Source organism: Balaenoptera acutorostrata, chromosome 3 (genome assembly GCF_949987535.1).
Source record: "Balaenoptera acutorostrata chromosome 3, mBalAcu1.1, whole genome shotgun sequence".
Taxonomy (NCBI): domain Eukaryota; kingdom Metazoa; phylum Chordata; class Mammalia; order Artiodactyla; family Balaenopteridae; genus Balaenoptera; species Balaenoptera acutorostrata.
In genome coordinates, this window is record NC_080066.1 from 74,514,786 (window position 1) to 74,534,543 (window position 19,758).

The 19,758-nt window shown below is 40.9% G+C and overlaps 1 protein-coding gene across 8 annotated transcripts in view; it reads right to left on the reverse strand.

The window, feature by feature from the left end:
- Positions 1-19,758, reverse strand: part of TLN2 (talin 2) — a 446,766-nt gene that overhangs the window by 117,805 nt on the left and 309,203 nt on the right. For all 8 annotated transcript variants that reach the window (XM_057543407.1, XM_057543408.1, XM_057543401.1 and 5 more), the window contains 5 exons: positions 14,338-14,466; positions 13,050-13,163; positions 10,846-10,959; positions 2,800-2,934; positions 735-863 (listed from right to left, as the gene is read on the reverse strand). In XM_057543407.1, the coding sequence (XP_057399390.1) occupies positions 735-863; positions 2,800-2,934; positions 10,846-10,959; positions 13,050-13,163; positions 14,338-14,466 (621 nt within the window). The remainder of the gene's footprint in view (positions 1-734; positions 864-2,799; positions 2,935-10,845; positions 10,960-13,049; positions 13,164-14,337; positions 14,467-19,758) is intronic.

The window sequence follows — 19,758 nt, forward strand, 5'->3', positions numbered from 1 at the left end:
AGGTGCTTAATAAATGAAGCTATTTTATTAGTAACGTTCAGGAGTCAGGGAAAGGAGGTACATACAAATGAGGAAGACTGGTAAAATTTTAGCCAAGAAAACCCTGGCACAGGCATCAGGAGGTATCATAACGTGATCAAATTAGATTTCTGGAGCCAACATTCCACTTGTTGTTGTGGCTTTACTAAAGTGCTTTGCCATTGCCCACCCCAGTGCCTTGCACTATGGAAATTTTTTTTTTTTTTTAAATATGACTGTTGAAAATATATTCTGTGTTTATCTTTATAACTTAATTGCCACCCATTTCATAGATAAAATACTTTAGACACAGAGGAGACTGGGACTTGCCTACAGCTAGTGGATGACACAACCTGGACCAAGAAGCCAGAACTCCTAGATCTAAACATAGCTCCTCCAGCTGCACTGGGCATTCTTTTCAGAAAAAGGCTGCAGGATTAGAGCACTGGCCTCAAACGCCAGCAGGTCTTGTTTATGGAAAAGAGGGTTGAATAGGAACTGATGCCTGGTCATGCCCAGCCACACCCCAGGCAGGTACACACAGGGCCATCTCTATCATCACACTGTTCTAGAGAAATGTGGCTATTCTAGGGCTTTGCATTAAAAACACCTGAAACTGAGACACACTGATCACCCCCTCCCCCCAGCTCTAAAAATGTCTTGACATCCTAACAGAGGTAGAGCCCCAGACCCCAGCTGCCACCAGCATCTCCTACCGTCTCCCCTGGGAGTGGCTTCAGCTGACTCTCCACGGCAGCCATCTTGGCATCCTGCAGTTCACTCTTCAGGGTCTGCACGGTGCTCAGTGCTGAATCGATTTCCATGGGACCACAGGCTTCATGGGCCTGTCAACAGAGTTGGGAATATGTGCACAACAGTCTGCTCGGGAAAAGCATCCCCAGTACCTTGCAACATATGAAATGCCTTTCTGGATATAACCAATGACTCTCCAAATCTAGCAATAGGAAGCAAGGGTAACAAGCATTTCCTGAGAGCACAAAATCATGCTCAATCAGGACCTCAGTCCTAAGTTCCCTAAATAATCAACTATGTGTGTCTCATAACTGGATATACTTGAATTTTCCTTGAAGCTGTTTATATCTGAAATGCATTACCTCTCAAACTAAGAGGATCTTTATTCACTGTGTCTGGGTTCTAGACATGGGGCACCTAGCACAGTATGTGTGCACACAAAAACTTGGGAAGCATGAGGTGGATGAAGGAACGAACAAACAAATGAACCCAGGACTCTACAGACAAGTCTATGTCAACCTTACTGAATCTCTTTACAAATTTCTAGATTGTAAACCATTATCGTTCCATGCTGAAGGCTATGAAAGATTTTTTTCCTTAATAAAAACTTTTAAAAAAACTGCTTCATTCTTGTGATCATCTAGAACAGCGGTCTCCAAATGCTTTGATCACACACCCCCAACATGCATGTTAATAAATTATACACGTAAATGTTAGTAAATTATATACATACAAGTATATTAAATACTGGTGTATCTTAACTTCTTTCCTTTTTAGATAATAGTAACAACAGCAGCAGTACACACTATTTGATTGATTTCTATGCACGAGTATTACTAGGTGACAATACTGAGGCAAAGAGAGGTTAATTAACTTGCCCAGGTCACAAAATTAGTCAATGGCAAGGTGAGAATTTGAATGCAGGTGGTCTGATTTTAGAGCCTGTATTCTTAACCCTTACACTATATACTAAAATCATAAAAAGCTCTCACAGAGTCTTCCTGAACCCAGTGCACAGTGTTGCTTGAGCCCCACTTCGGGGCTCACTGTTCCAAAGCAGTTGTTGGGTGTGGGTGTGTCGTTCAGTCACTGAGGAGACTTGTGAAAATGCAGATGTTTGTGCTCTATGACCAGAGATTCTGACTGGGGTGCTCAGAAGTGAGGCCCAGGAACCTGCATTCTAAATGCCCCCATGTGATTCCAGTGCAGATGGTCCCTGGACCTCTCTTTGAGAAAGAGAGCTCAAAATAACTTTTTTATTAGATATAACCTAAAACTCTAGATATTTTTCTTTGGTGATGTAGTGCACTGTTTATATTACAAATTCAAATCAGCTTCTAACCTTCTTCCCTTGCTCATATATGAGGCTGCCTGTTTCTATAAAGGGATTGTTACAATGAGGAAAAATGAATTCATGCTAGAACTCCATGCTAATATCACATCAAACAGCACAGTAATGAGGCCCTTTGGTAATTAACACATCCCAGAGACAGAAATGCATTAATCCCCAATTCTGTTCTATTGAGGAACTTGTTAAGGTGAATGCTCCCATTTAAGAGGTGGAAACCTTTCAGGGCAAAGATAACATAGATGATCCTCCAAAACAGATTTGCTGCCTAAATAATGTTATTAAGCTCACAAGATAACACCTGGAAGATATGATCACTTACTATGCCCACAGTTTACCTGGCACCAAGAAACTGATGACTGGTGTCCCCTAAGACTGTAAGAAATAGAGCATTGCTTGTCCCAGGGCAGGGGAGGAGGGGAAGTATGCAACTTAGCATAGTTTAACCAAAGTCATCTGTAACCAGAAGGTGATAACTAAGTCGAGGAGACAGCGGCTAAAAGTGGCAAAAGCCAATCCACACGAGCATATTTAGTGGTCAAGCAGATGAAATGGACAACTGCACCAAGAAATATGCCAGGCAGTGTTCAGGCCCTGGGGAGCACCCTGGTCACACCAACAGTAAGGAATTAAAAGCTCCACTCCTGACAAGCTAACTGCCGTGACAAGGGTCCACTTGCCTTCTGCGAGGCGGTACGCAGCTCTGCCAAGCTGGTGGCAAGGTTCTTGGCACACTGGCTCAGCTGCATGGCCGCAGCCTGGTCGCTGACAGTGGGCACTGCGGCTTTAGCAGAGGACACCATCTTGCTTCCAGGCTGTGGAGAGAAAAGCTGAAAGTAAGACAGCTCCTGGGCAGCAAGAGTCAGAGAGTAGAGACCCAAACAGCAATCCCGCCTTATCAGCCAGAGCTTACTTTGCCCTAAAACAAGGAATATTAAAACCATCTAGTTTCCCCCCAAAATTGCCAACCAAAATCAGATACTCTAGGGCAGTACATTCTAGGAATGTTTGAAACAAAAAGTATGTGTCTTCAGACTGGCTGAATGGATACGAAAACAAGACCCATATACATGCTGTCTACAGAGACCCACTTCAGATGTAGGGACACATACAGACTGAAAGTGAGGGGATGGAAAAAAATATTCCATGCAAATGGAAATCAAAAGAAAGCTGGAGTAGTAGTACTCATATCAGACAAAATAGACTTTAAAATAAAGACTATTACAAGAGACAAGGAAGGACACTACATAATGATCAAGGGATCAATCCAAGAAGAAGATATAACAATTGTAAATACCTATGCACCCAACATAGGAGCACCTCAATACATAAGGTAAATGCTAACAGCCATAAAAGGGGAAACTGACAGTAACACAATAAGAGCAGGTGACTTTAACACCCCACTTACACCAATGGACAGATCATCCAAACAGAAAATAAATAAGGAAATGCAAGTTTTAAATGACACATTAGACCACATGGACTTAATTGATATTTATAGGACATTCCATCCAAAAACAACAGAATACACTTTCTTCTTAAGTGCATATGCAACATTCTCCAGGATAGATCACATCTTGGGTCACAAATCAAGCCTTGGTGAATTTAAGAAAACTGAAATCCTATCAAGCATCTTTTCTGACCACAATGCTATGAGACTAGATATCAATTACAGGAGAAAAACTGTAAAAACTACAAACACATGGAGGCTAAACAATACACTACTAAACAACCAAGAGATCACTGAAGAAATCAAAGAGAAAATCAAAAAAGACCTAGAAACAAATGACAATGAAAACACAACTACCCAAAACCTATGGGATGCAGCAAAAGCAGTTCTAAGAGGGAAGTTTATAGCAATACAATCCTACCTCAAGAAACAAGAAAGATCTCAAATAAACAACCTAACCTTACACCTAAAGCAATTAGAGAAAGAAGAACAAAAATCCCCAAAGTTAACAGAAGGAAAGAAATGATAAAGATCAGATCAGAAATAAATGAAAAAGAAATGAAGGAAACAATTGCAAAGATCAATAAAACTAAAAACTGGTTCTTTGAGAAGATAAAATTGATAAACTGTTAACCAGACTCATCAGGAGAAAAAGGAAGAAGACTCAAATCAACAGAATTAGAAATGAAAAAGGAGAAGTAATAACTGACACTGCAGAAATACAAAGGATCATGAGAGACTACTACAAGCAACTAATGCCAATAAAATGGACAACCTGGAAGAAATGGACAAATTTTTAGAATAGCACACCCTTCCAAGACTGAACCAGAAAGACATAGAAAATATGAAAAGACCAATCACAAGCACTGAAATTGAAACTGTGATTAAAAATCTTCCAACAAACGAAAGCCCAGGGCCAGATGGCTTCACAGGCGAATTCCATCAAACATTGAGAAGAGCTAACACCTATCCTTCTCAAACTCTTCCAAAATATAGCAGAGGGAGGAACACTCCCAAACTCATTCTACGAGGCCACCATCACCCTGACACTGAAACCAGACAAACATGTCACAAAGAAAGAAAACTACAGGCCAATATCACTGATGAACATAGATGCAAAAATATTCAACAAAATACTAGCAAACAGAATCCAACAGCACATTAAAAGGATCATACACCATGATCAAGTGGGGTTTAGCCCAGGAATGCAAGGATTCTTCAATATACGCAAATCAATCAATGTGATTCACCATATTAACAAATTGAAGGATAAAAACCATTTGATCGCCTTGTAATCCAAGTGCCTGAGTTTGTGTTTGTATTTATGATTGTGTTTGTATCAAATGGCATCATGGAGTGCTGCCTGGCTGAAGGTTTCAAAGTCATAAGAATAGAGGGAAGAGGTAGGAGAACTGGGTCACATGGAATATGACAGTACAGATGTAGAAAATTTAAAAAGAAGAAAACCTGTACTATAGCAGCTGGTATCATGTTTATTTTGTAAGTGTATATATTGTTCAGATATTAACTAGGAAAAATTCATTAACAATAAATATGCTATGAACTTTAAAAAAAATATGATAATCTCAACAGATGCAGAAAAAGCTTCTGACAAAATTCAACACCCATTCATGATAAAAACTCTCCAGAAATCCAGAAAGTGGGCCTAGAGGGAAACTACCTCAACATAATAAAAGCCATAAATGACAAACCCACAGCCAACATCATTCTCAATGATGAAAAACTGAAAGCATCTCCTTTAAGATCAGGAACAAGACAAGGGTGCCCACTCTCACCACTATTATTCAACGTAGTTTTGGTTTAGCCACGGCAATCAGAGAAGAAAAAGAAATAAAAGGAATCCAAATCGGAAAAGAAGTAAAACTGTCATTGTTTACAGGTGACATGATAGTATACATAGAAAATCCTAAAGATGCCACCAAAAAACTACTAGAGCTAATCAATGAATTTGGTAAGGTAGCAGGATACAAAATTAGTGCCCAGAATTCTCTTGCATTCCTATACACTACAACAAAAAATCAGAAAGAGAAATTAAGGAAACACTCCCATTTACCACTGCAACAAAAAGAATAAAATACCTAGGAATAAACCTACTTAAGGAGGCAAAAGACCTGTATGCAGAAAACTATAAGACACTGATGAAAGAAATTAAAGATGATACCAACAGATGGAGAGATATACCATGTCCTTGGATTGGAAGAATCAACATTGTGAAAATGACTATACTACCCAAAGCAATCTACAGATTCAATGCAATCCTGATCAAATTACCAATGGCATTTTTCATAGAACTAGAACAAGAAAATTTTACAATTTGTATGGAAACACAAAAGACCCCAAATAGCCAAAACAATCTTGAGAAAGAAAAATGGAGCAGGAGGAATCAGGCTTCCTGACTTCAGACTATACTACAAAGCTACAGTAATCAGGACTGTATGGTACTGGCACAGAAACAGAAATACAGATCAATGGAACAGGATAGGAAGCCCAGAGATAAACCCACACACAGATGGTCACTTTGTCTTTGACAAAGGAGGCAAGAATATACAATGGAGAAAAGAGAGCCTCTTCAATAAGTGGTGTTGGGAAAACTGGACAGCTACATGTAAAAGAATGAAATTAGAACACTCCCTAACACCATACACAAAAATAAACTCAAAATGGATTAAAGACCTAAATGTAAGGCCAGACACTATAAAACTCTTAGAGGAATACATAGGAAGAACACTCTATGACATAAATCACAGCAAGATCCTTTTTGACCCACCTCCTAGAGAAATGGAAATAAAACCAAAAATAAACAAATTGGACCTAATGAAAGCTTTTGCACAGCAAAGGAAACCATAAACAAGACAAAAAGACAACCCTCAGAATGGGAGAAAATATTTGCAAACAAAGCAACTGACAAAGGATTAATCTCCAAAAGGTACAAGCAGCTCATGCAGCTCAATATCAAAAAAACAAACAACCCAATCAAAAAATGGGCGGAAGACCTAAATAGACACTTCTCCAAAGAAGACATACAGATTGCCAACAAACACATGAAAAGATGCTCAACATCACTAATGATTAGAGAAATGTAAATCAAAACCACAATGAGGTATCGCCTCACATCGGTCATAATGGCCATCATCAAAAAATCTACAAACAATAAATACTGGAGAGGGTGTGGAGAAAAGGTAACCCTCTTGCTCTGTTGGTGGGAATGTAAATTGATAGAGCCACTATGGAGGACAGCATGGAGGTTCCTTAAAAAACTAAAAATAGAACTACCATACGACCCAGCAATCCCACTACTGGGCATATACCCTGAGAAAACCATAATTCCAAAAGATACATGTACCACAATGTTCACTGCAGCACTATTTATAATATCCAGGACATGGAAGCAATCTAAATGTCCAATGACAGATGAATGGATAAAGAAGATGTGGCACATATATACCATGGGATACTACTCAGCCATAAAAAGGAACGAAATTGAGTTATTTGCAATGAGGTGGATGGACCTAGAGTCTGTCACACAGAGTGAAATAAGTCAGAAAGAGAAATACAAACACTATGTGCTAACACACATATATGGAATCTAAAAAATTGGTATTGATACACCTAGTGGCAGGACAGGAATAAAGACGCAGACGTAGAGAACAGACTTGAGGATACAGTGGGGGTAGGGGAAGCTGGGGCAAAGTGATAGAGTAGCATGGACATATATACACTACCAAGTGCAAAATAGATAGCTAGTGGGAAGCTGCTGCATAGCACAGGGAGATCAGCTTGGTGCTTTGTGACGACCTAGAGGGGTGGGATAGGGAGGGTGGGAGGGAGGCTCAAGAGGGAGGGGATACGGATATGTACACATATAGCTGATTTACTTTGTTGTACAGCAGAAACTAACACAACATTGTGAAGCAATTATACTCCAGTAAAGATATTCAAAAAAAAAAAGTATGTGTCTTTTGGGGTGGAGTGGGGAGTAAAATTGGGATAGTGGCTTGAAATTCTTATTTAAAACAGATTTGAAAGAGAGTTTCTTACTAAATATGTTGTGTTTCTTGGAGTAGCTCTTTAATCTGTGTCTCAAATATATGTAATAGACTATTTAGAAAAATACAGGGACACAAAATGAAACGAGTGACCTCTCACATCTCAGAACCCAGGACAATTTCACCATGCATGGGTGTCTATGTGCAGGCACATATATTTTCAAAAATAAGATCATACTATTTATTCTGTTTTCCAATCTCCTTGTTCCACATAGTCTATCTTTTTCATAGCTATGTAATACCCTATGTATACATCAGTTATCACTTTTCAATCCTGTATTGTTAAGTATCTTTCCATGTTTTCAAATATAATAAACACCTTTGTAACTAAAATTTTGTACACGTTCATAATTTTTTTGTATAAACGTTTCTGGACCAAAAAGTATACATAATTTTAAGGTTTTTAATATGTATGCTATACAATGGCTCTTAGTAAAGCTGTAACAATTTAAGTGCCAGATCATAAATATCAAGGACACAAGTTAATATTATTAATATTTAAGGAATTCATGAGAATTTATAAGAAAAATCAGCATGAGTATATAAAAAGCATGAATAGACAAGTTCACGTAATAAAAACAAATAACTGAAACGGGAAAAATGTTTAACATTGTGAAAATCAAGGACATGCAAAATCAAATAATAAAAATGTAACCAAGAAAATTGGCAAAAACATTTTTAAAAAATGATTGATTTCTCAACTTGGAAAAGAGGTATTAAAAAGTGTGTTCCAAAATGCAAATGAAAACTACAATGAGGTTTCACCTCACACCAGTCAGAATGGCCATCATCAAAAAATCTACAAACAATAAATGCTGGAGAGGGTGTGGCGAAAAGGGAACCCTTTTGCACTCTTGGTGGGAATGTATATTGATACAGCCACTATGGAGAACTGTATGGAGGTTCCTTAAAAAACTAAAAATAGAACTACCATATGGTCCCAGCAACCCCACTACTGGGCACATACCCTGAGAAAACCATAATTCAAAAGGTCACATGTACCCCAATGTTCATTGCATTGCAGCACTATTTACAATAGCCAGGACATGGAAACAACCTGAATGTCCAACGACAGATGAATGGATTAAGAAGATGTGGTACATATATACAATGGAATATTACTCAGCCATAAAAAGGAACGAAATTGGGTCATTTGTAGAGATGTGGATGGACCTAGAGTCTGTCATACAGAGTGACGTTAGCCAGAAAGAGAAAACAAATATCATATATTAATGCATATATGTGGAATCTACAAAAATGTTACAGATGATCCTATTTGCAGGGCAGGAATAGAGGTGTAGATGTAGAGAACGGACATGTGGTCACAGAGTGGGTAGGGGAGGGTGGGACGAACTGGGAGATTAGGATTGACATATATACGCTACCATGTGTAAAATAGGTAGCTAGCGGGAACATGCTATAAAGCACAGGAAGCTCATCTCAGTGCTCTGTGACGGCCTAGATGGGTGGGATGGGGGGGAGGTCTAAGAGGGAGGGGATATAGGTATACATATAACTGATTCACTTCATTGTACAGCAGAAACTAACACAACACTGTAAAGCAATTATACTCCAATAAAAAAAAAATAACCCCACATTTGAATCTAAAAGAGTGGCTATATGTATATGCATAACTGATTCACTTTGCTGTACACCTGAAACTAACACAACATTGTAAATCAACTATATTCCAATAAAAATTAAAACAAAATAAAATAAAACAAAGAGAAAAAAATCAATAAAAAGTGTGCTCCACATGCTGCTAGTTGTAAATTTAGATTCATTCATCCTTCTGGAAGGGCAATTTTACCACATATATGAAAAGAGTTTAAAATGTAAACTTTTAAAAAAGTTTAAAACTTTTTGATCTGCTGATTCCATATCTATTTATTTCTTACTCTGGCCTTATTCTTGTAAAGATCTGATCTGTCTACAGTAGCAAAATTAAAAGAACAAAAGAAACAGGAAAAACAAGGGCAGGGACAGAGTAACCCCTGGACCACGTCCACACTGTACTATAATAAGACCCTACGATCCTGCCAGCAGTGGGACAACACAACTGATTCTAGGCCCTGTAACCACCTACAGCAGAAGACAAACAACTTGTCCAAGCCACAATTCTCAATGTCCCAAAGATAAGAATAAGCTGCTTGCAATCCTAGTTCTAGTAATTTACCCTAAAGAAACAATTCAAGAGGGGCACAAAGATTTGAGCACACACCAAGACTTTTTTTTTTTTTATCATATCACAGGTTGTTCATGACGGCAAATAATTGAAAACAACCTGTATGTCGAATGACAGAACAGCTAAACAATGAGTATAGTATATGAGAGAATATGATTCAAATTCACAAATGTTCATAATATAAATCTTAACATGAAAAACACAGTCAATACACAGTGAATCCCAAGAGAGTACATACATACATAAATACATTTGTATATGTATGAAGATAAAATGTGAGGAAGCACAAACTTTTCATGTTGTATCCCTGCATGTTGGAGCTATGGCTCTTGAAGAATTAACCAAATAGATGTATCACTGGGCCCTGTAGGTACAGATCTGAATAGACAGGGACGAGAAAGAAACTTGCCAAACCACACGGACTGTTTAGGAGATCCAAGTAGACAAAGTGCCGAGAGATGTGAAAGAAGTATGTACAAAGGGAGTGTTCACAACTTAATATTCACATTTTATATTTAATTAAAAAAAAAAAGAACCTAGCCACACTTCAAAAAGACCGACAATACTTACTAATTCTATAATTGCTGCAAGAAACCACCACACCTTTGGAGAAGATGCACTCGCCAATTCTTATTTCCCTGGCTATGAATAATGGCATGAGGTATTCTGGAAACTAGCAAACCTAAAGCAATACTTAGTACTAGGCTGGTTGTCAAAAAGTGCAGCTTATTACATGTTTTCCCTCACGGAAGAGAAATACAGATAGCAAAATGGATAATGTGTCATCTCCTGGGGCAATTTCCCTGCATATCAGCATCTTGCTTTGCCAAGCTGCATCTCCCTCTCCTGAAACTGCTTCCAGGTCTGCTTACTGCAAAGACTTTGCTCTGGCTCTGGCATCTGTGAAGTCCTCTCCTTAAGGATAAAGGGCACCCCCTGCCCAGTGGGCAGTGGGGTGAGGGTGGGTTGGGGTGAGGGTGGGTTGAGGTTCTGGGGAAGACGGAGGTGAATGTTTCCGTGGTACCTGGAGGAAGTTCTGGCTGGAGATGATGAGCGCCAGCTGGGCACTGAGATCTTCTGCTTGGGCTTGGCTCCCTCTGACCCCCTGAACCAGCTGAGGGATGTGATCAGCCACCGCCTATAGGGAGCAAGGAAGATGAAAACTGAGCACACCCAGGATGGTGACGTACCAAAACGGGGTGTGTGGGGAAACGCCCCCAGTGATGATGTTCTGTGGATGTGCCTTCCCTCCTGGGGGTGCCTGGCCCAGACCTTGGATTCACTCAGCAGCTTTAGCCCCTTGGGCCCTTTGATGCCAACACAGTACCTGTGGGTAGGCTCCTCCCACACACGCTCTACCCTGTGGTCCCCCGGGTCCCAATACACGCAGCACAAGGCGATTCTCCATAACGAAGCCTTGAAACAATTTCCCCAGTTGCAGCTCACACCATCCTGGCTCGTTAGGGTTGAAAACCCTCGCATCAAAGAATCTATCCAATTCACAGGTGGATAAACTCAATTCATACGGTCCAGTGATCAGAAGAAAGTGAGAGAAGCACCCAACTAACAGCATACTTCAGCATTTCGATATCTGACTTTGCGGGTATCCGTTCCGTCTGTCAGCTTTCATGTCACTGTGGCTCCTCTTCCTGTGTTCTCACTCCTCAAATGGGAAAACACAATGCCCGGGGTAGGGGAGGGAGGACAGCATCCCGAGGTGAGACCACTTGAAAGTGACCGTCTCCCTCGGTGCCTAGGAGACGCTGGCCTTTTCCCTCTCTGCGCCCTCCTGCTTGTCCCTGTGCGCCACGCCACATCTGACCAACCAGGCCCTCAGAGGCCACACAGCACGGTGACCGTCACTGCTAAGGAAGGGCCCAAGAGCAGCCCACCCTGGTGACACGTTCTTTTCAGGAGCCCATTCCAGCAAGAATTTAAAAAAAAATATTTCCAGGAGAATTTCACTCGAATCCTCTTCAGGACCGCTGGCTCCAGGAACTTGGCCCGCTTTACCTTCTGCACCGCAACCTGATAAACAGCAATGCTCTCATTCCCTGACAGAGGTACCCACGGGCTGAGTATGCTCCGTTTGTTCATAAGAAGTAGGGGGAGGGTTCATACTATTTTCCTGGACACAAGTAGCATGTGCTCCCTGAGAAGGGGAAATGCCATTTTGCTACCCCTGCTGGCGGCTGAAGCCAGGCCCCGACAGGAAACCAACTCCCTCTGCAGCAGGGGCCTGGCTCTCAGGAAAAAGCCCTTCTTTACGTGCACGGTCCCGAGGACAGGGTCCTCCTGCATTGCTGAGGCTTTTCCACCAGAGCAAACTTGCTCCCCAGTGAGGGGCTAGCCTCAGAGAACTGGGATTCAGGACGTGGAGGGCCCTGGGTGGTCTCCCCACAGGAGTAAAGGCATTTTTGAAGTAGAAGCGGCAACAGCCCTCACATGTGAGTGGTTTCACAGAGGAGATTTGAGAGAGGAGAGAGAAGGCTCAGAGCCCACGCAAATCCAACATGCCTCTGCACCCAGCTCCCCCGGCGAACCGCAAGCGCCGCAGGGAACTTCAGTCAGACGTGGTGCCGACATGTGGGCGATGGCCAGGCAGTGAGCTGTGCCTTTGGCACCACTCGGGGCTCTCCCGGGAGAGTTAACCCTGGGCGCTCAGAGAAGGCGGCAGAGGTGGAGGGCACCCCCTGCGGCACCTTGGCTTCAAGCGCAGCGTCAGCGACAGGTCTCGGAAGATCAGTGAGGCAACCACAGAAAGCGCCAGCGCGCAACAGCAATGAGGCCAGACAGGGTGAATAGATCCTCAGGTGCCAGCAGTGCAAAGCAGGAAATCACCCCTGCCACGACGAGTGAGGACTGAACACAAAGGCCACCATTCAAAGGGAGGAAGGCACTCTGGAAATTCAATGCTTCATTACCGTTTCAGAGCCCTAAACGGCCTTGTCATTGATCCTCCTTGACTCGTGCTCTCAAAAAGAAGGAAAAGAATCTAGACAAAGGAAAGACAATGCTGGGAAAAACATGTTCTCCTTCCAAACACAGGCCATCCACTTAACAGACAAAAACCAGACGTGTGTGCGTACACCTGGAACATGGGAGCCGGAACAAACTGGATTAGGGGCCTGGATGATCCGTCTTAACCGAATTACCAGGGCACTGGGCGCTCTAATGTTATCAGGGTCTCCTCCAGCAGACCTGGCTCTCTGGCAGCTGACGCCTCACCTTGCAGCTCTGGACCAGCTGCTGCTGGGCCGCGGGGTTCTTGTTGGACACGGCTGCGTTCTGGGAGGCGGCGATGGTCTGCGTGGCCGCAGCTGCAGCCTGCTTGGCTGCCACCTGGGGAGGACAGTGAGAGGAGGTGAGGCAGGGTTCACACGTGCAAACACACACCCACACGCACATTGATACAAATCCCCTTCACCAAAGGGGGGCACCGCACGGCTCCAAGGAAGGGCACGCCAGGCACAGACTCCGCCCTTTCAGCACCAATGACATTCTAACCTAGCCATGCCCTGTTGCCTTCCTTTGGTTTAAATACCCTGGGACAATTGAAAAAGACAGGCTCAAGTTCCGATGTTCATCTGTCATTTCTCAAAAAGACAAGGGACGAGTCCCAGGACCGCGATGTCACTGATAAGCAGCGCTAAGTCTAAATGTTTTAGGAGAAAAACATTTCTCTCACAAGAAGCATGGGCTGCTCTCTGGGTCAAGCACCAAGCACAAACACTGGGGGCTCCTGACTTGCCTGGGCTCAGAAAGGCCCAGATGTCCCCACTGGCGTACTTAACCGTGTTTAGTCTCTAGTCTCCCTCCACGGACAAGGAGGTCAGCTTTCCTCCAGAACCCAGCAGATTACACACGGAGGGATTCCTCACTAGAGCCAAGTTCTGGCCTCTAATGCCCCCAAATTTTAGTCTAAGAATCTCCTGTGTATATTTGTGAGAGAGATTTTTTTCTTACAGAATTTGTGCCTATTACTTTTTTTTTTCCGAGAATAAATAAGCATTCTGAAAAATGACAGAAGTATTTATTGCTCCCTTCCAAACCTCTTTATCCCCATCTCCAGTCTTCCAAAGTTCCTATCATCTATTGGGAGTCGTGAAAGAGTATTACCTCCAACAATATATATACATTTTTAGCTAAAGGTCCTTTCTGACCGTGTACATCCCTTAATGCCAGGAAAAAAAAACAAAAAACAAAAAAACCTGGTTCCTCCTGAAGGAAAATTTGAATTCTGTTCAAGAATGTTAAACTCTGAAAAGATTCTGGCATTGTGCAACCATGAACTGAAGCAGTTTTTCAAACTGTGTCAATGGACCTAAACCACTGAACCTAAATGTACAATGTCCCTAAACCAGCCGTTCAAGTTCCTCATGGCACCTAAAGCATTAAACTGTATCGTCTATCTTGATTTAGCTTCCTTTCTAGGGGCATTGCCTTATGAATTCGCTTATTCTTTCAATGGACTCTATGCAAACCTAAAACCTGGAAAACCAGCCTCTTTACCGACCTCCAGTCGGTTGACAATTTTTTTCTTAATAGCATTCTGGGCTGCGGCGTTGGTTGCCACCCGGAGACCTTCTGCAGCTTCTCTCAGCCTTTGCTGCTGGTCCTCATTCTCAGGGTTGGCTGCAGCTCCCTACAAAGGTGAAAAGAAAGATTCCAAGAGGTCCAAGGGGCAGCATGCCACAGACGCTGAATTCATGCCTTCAATGTTACTTTTTCCTATGAATACCAAGTAATGGGAAGAGAGAAGCCAAAGCAGTATCTTTATGATAAAGATGTTTCCTCTCACAACAAAAAAATATCTACCAGGGGATGTTTCCAAACTGCACAGCTAAACAAGAAAAATCCAATGGTAATAATTAAACACTTGAGATCATAGCCTTCATCATCCATATAAATTACCTTGTGGCGAGAAACCCAACGGTTTAAAAGATGTTAAGATAAATCTCCCTCCTGCTCACATCTCTCAGGGAGAATTTTATTTTAATTGGTGCGACAGACACATATTGCTGCTGAAAGATTCTCTTGCCCTGCGGCACTGGTGAATGAGAAAGGGTTAAGATTACGGCATAACACAGGGGCTGGGATGGGGGGGGGCGGATGGGAACGCCATCCAAAATTCTATAAGCCAATGTTGTTCAAGAAAGACCATGTCTAGGAATTGCATTCCTAGAGAGTCTGGGTTGGCAAATATAGCCAAGTAGAATTGGTCCCTAACTGTACTAATGAGAGAAATCGACGTCCCTATCCAGGCAGGGAAAGGGGAGGGTGCTGTGCACAGCCGATGGCCATGTTTCCCTTGTGTAAGCCCACGGCTCTTTTACTGTGTTGCTGTAGGTTAAAGTGTGTTAGGAGTCCAAGTGGATTTTAGTTAGATGGGTAGGATTCTGAAGCAGGGAAAGGCTAAAGGTAATGTAGGGAGAGGATAATTTTACTGCCCAATAACTCGACAAAAACTTAAAGCACATCCCGTCTTCCACCTCCACCTGTGATAAAAGCATCAATCAAGATTCTTCTCACAGGGCCTGGATGCTTTGTGACCAGCACTGGATGTATGTAGATGAATGAGTTTCTTCCCATGAACATTTTCGGGCAATAATATTTGCTTGTGAGGCAGAAAGAAAGACGCCAATTATCGAAATCAATTTTCTAAACATCTCAATTTTTCATGTGAACACCTTGCCAAATTTACCAATTTGCGAAAACCTCTTTCTTTGAACTACGATATGTATAAAAAGTCATAGGAATTCCCACTGAATGGAACAGTTTTAACATCTGTGACAGAGTTGTTTTGGCATCCTCTTGGATGGAATCTTCTTTTAAATTTAAACCACTTTTAGTAGTCTTGATTTTTGTGTTTTTAGCAACTAAAAAATTATATTTTTGCATTTCGCATGTAAAAGGATTGTTTGGGCTCCTTTTGCGTTCTTCTGCAAGTTTATGAGAGTCGTTTTATTTTTTCTGGTCATCGGGTATTTTCTAAAGCCACTCCTTTATCAATGCCTCCAGTGGCATGCCAGCCTTAACTGTGTGTTTCAAGCAGCAGGAAAGCACCATTTCTGCACGTTACACTGCCGTGGGTGTCTGGATCCTTCCTTAGCAATATCTTTTTTATGATGAATGTGTTTTAGATATGGGGTACTAATCTTGGCCTGAAATCTTAGTTACTGATTATGAAATATTTTTTTTCTTCAGGCTAAATATATTCTTTGGAAGTCTAATTATCGTACATTCTTTATCGTTCAACAAAATTCAGCAAATTAAAATATTGCCATGACAACAAAGTATCAACTTTTAACTAAAAAGTTAAAAGAACTTACAAAAACACTCAACCTTGTCCCATCTAATATAAATAATCAAAAATAACAAACACTTTGGTAACTTGGTATAATGCCGTGGAATAGTCTGGGGAGCACTACACATCTAAAAACAAATGTGCACATTGGTCCTGGCTCAGTCCTGGTTATGTGATGGTAGGTTTAATCTTTCTGAGTTTTAATTTTCTCATTTGTAAAGTAAGGGACAGATTAGATTTTTCACTAAGGTTCTTTCCAGCCTAGCAAGTAATTTTTGTGAACATGAGGGTTTGCCTGAAATGGCTTTCTTTAAACTTAGGAGAAAAAAAAGGAAACAAAACTAGTAACAACCTTAAAAAAAGTAACTATAATCCCAAACCGTAATGCATATTTTTGCTAAAAGCGATGCTAAGCAGCAGAGTTTCTTGGCTGAAAGAGGTATCAGGGACAGAGGAAGGAAGTTCGGACCCTGCCCCTCCTTGGGACTCTCTTCAGCCCTACCCAAGACATATCTCTAAGGACTATCAGCCCCTCAGGTAATACAATGGTGAGTCAGACAAGGAGGAAGGTCTACTGGATGTCGCTGCATGTCACAGTACATCAAAAGTGAAGCAATTCATACACTTGGTTGAGACACATTACTGTTCTGTTAGAGGCCAAGGAGGCAGGCTAAGCTGTGGGGATGTTTAATGAATCTGAAATGCATAGGAATACATTCAACATGTTACTTTGGTGATATGAAGTTGAAAGTCATTTCTATTTTCTTATTTATACTTACTGCATTTTCTATTCATTTCACCAAAAGCATGTGCTAATTGCATAATAAAAACAGCATAGATAAATACAGCCTTATCCATTTAAGATAGTTCTCGCCCAGAGGTAGGCATTGGAATCTTCTGTGAAACACACACACATACACCGGGTCCCAGCAGCAAACTCGGAAGTTAGGATCTTTGGGGGTGGAATTAAGGCACGTGTACTTCAGTAAGTTTCGCAGGGTTCTGAAAAGGAACCCTGGATAAGAATCACTGGCTTTTAACAGCAATTAGAGAAGAAAAAGAAATAAAAGGAATACAGATTGGAAAAGAAGAAGTAAAACTGTCACTGTTTGCAGATGACATGATACTATACATAGAGAAGCCTAAAGATGCCACCAGAAAACTACTAGAGTGAATCAATGAATTTGGTAAAGTAGCAGGATAAAAAATTAATGCACAGAAATCTCTTGCATTCCTATACACTAATGATGAAAAATCTCAAAGAGAAATTAAGGAAACACTCCCATTTACCACTGCAACAAAAAGAATACCTAGGAATAAACCTACCTAAGGAGACAAAAGACCTGTATGCAGCAAACTATAAGGCACTGATGAAAGAAAAATTAAAGATGATACAAACAGATGAAGAGATATACCATGCTCCTGGATTGGAAGAATCAACATTGTGAAAATGACTATACCACCCAAAGCAATCTACAGATTCAGTGCAATCCCTATCAAACTGCCAATGGCATTTTTCACAGAACTAAAACAAAAAATTTCACAATTTGTATGGAAATACAAAAGACCCCGAAGAGCCAAAGCAATCTTAAGAAAGAAAAAACAGAGCTGGAAGAATCAGGCTCCCTGACTTCAGACTATACTACAAAGCTACAGTAATCAAGGCAGTATGGTACTGGCACAAAAACAGAAATATAGATCAATGGAACAGGATAGAAAGCCCAGAGATAAACCCATGCACAGATGGTCACCTTATCTTTGATGAAGGAGGCAAGGATATACAATGGAGAAAAGAGAGCCTCTTCAATAAGTGGTGTTGGGAAAACTGGACAGCTACATGTAAAAGAATGAAATTAGAACACTCTCTAACACCATACACAAAAATAAACTCAAAATGGATTAAAGACCTAAATGTAAGGCCAGACACTATAAAACTCTTAGAGGAAAACATAGGCAGAACACTCTATGACATAAATCGCAGCAAGATCCTTTTTGACCCACCTCCTAGAGAAATGGAAATAAAACCAAAAATAAACAAATGGGACCTAATGAAACTTAAAAGTTTTTGCACAGCAAAGGAAACCATAAACAAGAATCACTGGCTTTTAAGTTAGAATGGGCATCATCAGAAAATCTACAAACAACAAATGCTGGAGAGGGTGTGGAGAAAAGGGAACCCTCTTGCACTGTTGGTGGGAATGTAAATTGATACAGCCACTATGGAGAACAGTATGGAGGTTCCTTAAAAAACTAAAAATAGAATTACCATATGATCCAGCAATCCCACTACTGGGCATATACCCAGAGAAAACCATAATTCAAAAAGACACATGCACCCCAGTGTTCATTGCAGCACTATTTACAACAGCCAGGTCATGGAAGCAACCTAAGTGCCCATCAACAGACGAATGGATAAAGAAGATGTGGTACATATATACAATGGAATATTACTCAGCCATAAAAAGGAACGAAATTGGGTCATTTGTTGAGACATGGATGGATCTAGAGACTTGTCATACAGAGTGAAGTAAGTCAGAAAGAGAAAAACAAATATCATATATTAACGCATGTATGTGGAACCTAGAAAAATGGTACAGATGAACCGGTTTGCAGGGCAGAAGTTGAGACACAGATGTGGAGAACAAGCGTATGGACACCAAGGGGGGGAAAGTGGTGGGGGGTTGGGGTGGTGGTGTGATGAATTGGGCGATTGGGATTGACACATATACACTGATGTGTATAAAATTGATGACTAATAAGAACCTGCTGTATAAAAAAATAAATAAAATAAAACTCAAAAATTAAAAAAAAAAAGAATCACTGGCTTTTAGAAGCATCATGACATAGCATAGCCATCAAAAAGCACAAAGCTGTCTCTTAACTCTTTATTCAAACTCTCCTATAAATAGCTACTGGGTTTTGGATAACAGTGAAGCAGGAAACACCTATGCAAAACCTTTTTTTTTTTTTTTAAGTGGTGAGTTTTGAGAATTTGCTGCCTTTATTCTTATATATATATTTATATATACATATATTCTTTTTCAGATTCTTTTCCCATATAGGTTATTACAAAATATGGAGCATAGTTCCCTGTGCTATACAGTAGGTCCTTGTTGTTTATCTATTTTATATATAGTAGTGTGTATATGTTACTCCCAAATTCCTAATTTATCCCTCTCCCCACCTTTCCCCTTTGGTAACAATAAGTTTGTCACCTATGCAAAATCTTGAAAGAAGCTTAGCTGAGAAGTTGAATGTAGGGCAAAGTGACATTAAGGCTGCAGGAAGAAAACAGGTCAAAGTGAATTTACTCTTGAAATCTCAAGTTGAAATTAATCATCATTTTCACTAAAGCCAATGGCAATGACCCAATGTAAAAAGAGTACTGGCTAAGTAGGGACTCTGTTGTCTATGGCTGAGTCAGCACCACTTCCCTAAAGAGTTTTTTCATTCATGTGTTCCATGACCTTCCCCTTTCCCACTTAAAGAAGGTTAAACATTACAAAGCCATATAGATTTTAAACAAACAAAAATGCACAGTCGTCTGACCATTCTCTATCTTGAAGGTACCTTCCAAATCCTAACTTTCAATGATGTTCACTTTTCAATTGAGTAAATCCAATGTACTAC